Genomic DNA, 4,360 nt, shown 5'->3' on the forward strand with positions numbered 1-4,360 from the left:
AATAATTTATTTACAGTATATTTACAAAATATACACGAACAAAAATCACACAAAAACCAGTGAAAATGCCGTATGATTAAAGCTTATATCCATATCAATAATAAAACTGACGTTTCACGGAACATCTACGAACAACGAAAATTCAAGCGCTAACTGCTTTTAAGCGCTTGTTCAAGTTCGTTTGGAATTTTTTGCGTTCGTTCGTGTTCCTGTTCGTTCTTCTTTGTATTTTCTTGTTCGACATGTTTGTTCGTGTTCGTTCGTTAGGTGTGGCGCACCTTTATAATAAATACAACATAAACTAATGCAGGACTGCACATTATAACATCAAAAAAAGAGAAATGTTTGTCTACATTCGTGGTAGCGTCCACATGCACATACGAGTTCAACCATGAACGAAAAATTTTCTTTGATGTACGGACAAGTTGCGGAACATTGCTCGCCATGTTTGTTTGTGTTCGTTCGTGTTTGTTGTGGCTCCACACTATGCTCGTTGCCGTTCGTTCTGGCACGCATTTCTTGCTTGGTTATGTTCGCTCGTTAGGTGTGGAGTGTGGCGCACCCATAGATTTCATATTGTATAAGGACATAAGGTCTATGGGCGCACCTCATTCGCGTCGACCCTTCGAAGAGTGAAGACAAAAACCGTAGACAATATACATGAACACGGGGTATTCTAATATTGTCTAGGAATATACTAACAAAAACCTAACCTAAATTTATCTCAAATCAGTGAAATACTTTATACTTATTTTATTATTGTAAATTAAACTTATATACACGTTATTCAGTTCTTTTAATTATAAATATAAATAATATATAGACACGGCATCTATATCTCCAAATCCGTTTAATTTTTGTTTTGCTACAATTGTCAATTCGCGTAGACGTTGATTAGTTTCCATAATCTAAAAAAAGATCCTACAGAAAAATAATAAATGCAAAATGAGTTGTCACGTCCCTGGATGTATGGGAAACAAGAAAAAAGTGAGATTACATGGTTTTCCAACAAGAAATGACAAAGTATTCAAAATATATTTTTGTGTTACCGTATTATAGGTTATAAATTATAATGACCAATATTATAGATGTACGAAATTTGGATTAAACGAGCGAATAATCCGAAACTGGATGGTATAAAGCTCGAAATTATGCGCACAAGTCGATTTGTTTGCGACAATCATTTTGCTGATTGTTGCAAAATAGAACCACCGAAGAGAAAAATGTCAAATCTTAAAGTTAATGCGCTGCCAACTATAAATATGCCTGGTTAGTATTGTAATCAATGTACTAAAATATTCTAAAATAATATTTGTCAGTCAACATATTAGTATTTGTTGTGCAGGATTTGATGGAGACCCTCTCAATGAAGAGAACTGCCTTTTGGATAAAGCAACTTTCCGTAATTATTTTTAAATCAAAACAGCAAAATTCAATAATTACAGAGTAATCATATGCTTTTAACTTTTAGAGCTTGGTAAGAATTTGAAACCAAGAAAAAAGAGAACATTCAATTTTCATTTCACAAACTATATTGAAAATTCTATGAACAGAAATGATAACATATCCGCTCAGAGAGAATGTTATACTCCAGAAATCTTGCCTGACAATAACACTCTTTTTGCACATTGTAATGGAGCTCATGTGAAACAAGAAGATGAGGCTGAAGAAGAAGTTGATGTGAAACAGGAAGTATATGTGAAACAGGAAGCATATGTGAAACAGGAAGTATATGTGAAACAGGAAGTTGATGTGAAACAAGAAGTTGATGTGTAACACGAAGTTGATGTGTAACAGGAAGTTGTGTCCAATGCAGGGGCAATACAGGAACATGTCATGCCTCTGTAGAAAACAGGTGAATAAACATGACTGATATTCCCACTATCCAAATATTACCCTATTTAAAAATAATACGCCTACCTTCATATTTATTTTCAGGTGATAGTTGAACGAACAGCCAGTACAAGTATTTTGAGACACTTTTGGGAGAGTCGGGAGAAAAATTCTTTTATAGTACTCCAAAGTAGCAAATGTGTGAGAAGACTTCCATGTAGCTGCATGCTTGTTTCAACAACACAAATAAAATTAAATGTAACTTTTCCAAAATATGCAGATGCAACTAGAGCCAGGAGCGAGATGACTTACATAAAAGGCAAAAGGAAAAAAAAATTTATATTCTTGGTCAAGGCAATTTAAAAAATACTTGTTCACAAATGACTAAAAATATTTTTTCTACTTTAATTTATTTGATCATTATTATGAATTTCATTTGACTATAATTTTTTACCTCAAACCAAAAGTAATTTTCCTGAATAATACCTTGCTTTAATTAAAAGAGGTTTCTGATAACATGTCTAACATACATATATATTCATCCAAATATATGTCATATATATCTTGATATATGTGTTATACAAGTGACTTGTTTTATAACTATATTTTTATATTAAAAAGTGGTTCTCAATATATGTATATGTTTGCTTTTGAATTATTTATATACACTGAAGATGAATCATACCCAGACTCAAAACATTTACAGTTTTAATAGTCGTTTTCCTTGATTACATTTTTTTAATTGATGGATGTCCGTTACATGATAAAAAGTAATAACTATTCAAAGTAATAATTACTCATTAGTATATGAAAAAGGAAACATTATGATTAGATATCAGCAGTAGCGTTGGAACCGTGTAGGCTGGGTGAGCTTGAGCCCATCCATGTATTTTGATTTTCATCTCAAAATATGGTATTTTTCTTTTTCTCTTCATTCCAGCCACATTCATATGTCAAAAAGTTTTTCTGTATGGTATTCTGATGTCAAAATGTCATTTTTGAAAGTTGGTTTCCATAATTGGAAAGATGCCCTTGTAAGGTTTAACACGCACCAGAAAAGTTCTTTTCATCAAAAATGTAAAGACCTTATATGCAAGAGAGCAACTGGTAATACTGTGGAATCTCAGCTTCATGATCAATATGCACAACAACAAAAATCTACAAGGAATTGTTTGTTGGCAATAATCAGTTCAATAAGCTATTGAGCTCATTCAGACAATGCTCTTAGAGGACACAGCATGCAAGATCGGAATTTGCAACTCTTATTAGAGGAGAGATCTTTCGATATTCCAGAACTAGTTTCATGGCTAAAAAACAATATGAATATTTAAGTGCTGATATTCAGAATGAAATTTTGCAGATAATGGCACACGTTTTTTTTTAGAAGACTTGTTGAGAAAATGAGAGCCTCAACGCGCTTCTCTATTATTGCTGATGGCACAACTGACTGTTCTGGAGAAGAGCAATTTTCATTGTTTATACATTTTGTTCATCCAGACTTACTCACTACAAATAAAGTATTTGTTGGAATTAACAACCCAGAAGACTCCAAAGGCTCTACACTTGCTGCAGCGATAAAAGATATTTTGCTACAACTAAATTTAACCCTTTCAATGCTATGTGGGGAATGTTTTGATGGTGTGCGTATGTCGGGAAAAAACAAAGGGATTAAAAAAATTCTACATCATGAGCAACCCAAGTCGATACATGTACATTGCTCAAATCATTCCCTTAATCTCGCACTGCAGGAAGTTACCAAAGAAAATGATAAAATCTGTGACGTTCGTTGCTTGATTTCATCGAACGCTACTTTAAAATCTCCCAAGAAAAGAAAGATTTACGAAAGCGTTGTAGTACATGCAATAGAAGATGATCTTGAAAAAACATGGCATAATTTAATTGCAATGTATCCTACTACGGTACAAGAAAGAGTATCCTAGGGTCCGAGAAACATTGTAGAAGATTATTGATGAACCATATGCATCAACACCGTCGAGAAAACATAAAAGTAGCTCATCGGATTTTTTTATGAAAACATAAACTTCTCCTTCGGGAAGTTAAGCATATCAATCAAATAGTTTTTTAGAAAATAGAAACTGAAGAGCAATAACAAGCAATGAAATTATAGTTATGCAAACCTAAAATGAAAATATGTCATATATATATATATATATATATATATATATATATATATAATTATTGTAATCAAAGCTACTTTAAAAATGTAAATCATGTTCAAGTCAAAAAATCCAGCAACCATGAATTTTCGTTTCCTATGGTGCATCTGTAAACACCATGTTTGAATCTGGAAAATAATCTATTTAATAAATGTATTACATATTAGTAATTGTAACAATAAAAATACGTAAATTGCAGAATTCAAACTTACTGTTTCCTTAATATTTTGGTTGCATTTGTGCGCAACCCTATGTATCAATGTAGCGGCTTTCGCAGCCTATTGGCTGGTCATGTGGCAAATTCCAGCTATAACAAAAGCTGGCAGCATAAAGTTCAAACTCTGGCATAT

The 4,360-nt window shown here is 32.7% G+C and overlaps 2 protein-coding genes across 4 annotated transcripts; both read left to right on the forward strand.

Annotated features, from left to right (window-relative positions):
* Positions 1-886: 886 nt before the first annotated feature.
* LOC113389341 lies at positions 887-2,148 on the forward strand. 3 transcript variants are annotated; one of them, XM_026626381.1, is made up of 5 exons: positions 887-1,023; positions 1,089-1,269; positions 1,346-1,402; positions 1,472-1,855; positions 1,939-2,148. In XM_026626381.1, exons 1-4 carry the CDS (start codon positions 946-948, stop codon positions 1,774-1,776), a joined length of 621 nt encoding a protein of 206 aa, XP_026482166.1. In that variant the 5' UTR covers positions 887-945; the 3' UTR covers positions 1,777-1,855; positions 1,939-2,148. The 3 variants fall into 3 exon arrangements, with proteins under 3 accessions (XP_026482166.1, XP_026482168.1, XP_026482167.1); XM_026626383.1 differs by lacking the exon at positions 1,939-2,148 and having other exon boundaries at positions 1,472-1,477; positions 1,554-1,771; XM_026626382.1 differs by having other exon boundaries at positions 911-987; positions 1,060-1,269.
* A 1,085-nt stretch (positions 2,149-3,233) lies between these two features.
* Positions 3,234-3,773, forward strand: LOC113389267 (zinc finger MYM-type protein 1-like). The gene has a single exon (XM_026626319.1). It carries the CDS (start codon positions 3,234-3,236, stop codon positions 3,771-3,773), a length of 540 nt encoding a protein of 179 aa, XP_026482104.1.
* Positions 3,774-4,360: the final 587 nt, after the last annotated feature.

Source organism: Ctenocephalides felis, unplaced genomic scaffold (assembly GCF_003426905.1).
Source record: "Ctenocephalides felis isolate EL2017-DRISC unplaced genomic scaffold, ASM342690v1 CF-g0.4_SCAFFOLD_03573, whole genome shotgun sequence".
Taxonomy (NCBI): domain Eukaryota; kingdom Metazoa; phylum Arthropoda; class Insecta; order Siphonaptera; family Pulicidae; genus Ctenocephalides; species Ctenocephalides felis.

Bases quoted from the DNA above. Each gene is read 5' to 3' on its own strand.
- LOC113389341 (XM_026626381.1), top strand. From the start codon at position 946: ATGAGTTGTCACGTCCCTGGATGTATGGGAAACAAGAAAAAAGTGAGA. The intron at 1,024-1,088 runs GTATTCAAAATA...CCAATATTATAG, and splicing joins TTCCAACAAGAAATGACAAA to ATGTACGAAATTTGGATTAA. The intron at 1,270-1,345 runs GTTAGTATTGTA...TTTGTTGTGCAG, and splicing joins GCCAACTATAAATATGCCTG to GATTTGATGGAGACCCTCTC.
- LOC113389267 (XM_026626319.1), top strand. From the start codon at position 3,234: ATGAGAGCCTCAACGCGCTTCTCTATTATTGCTGATGGCACAACTGAC.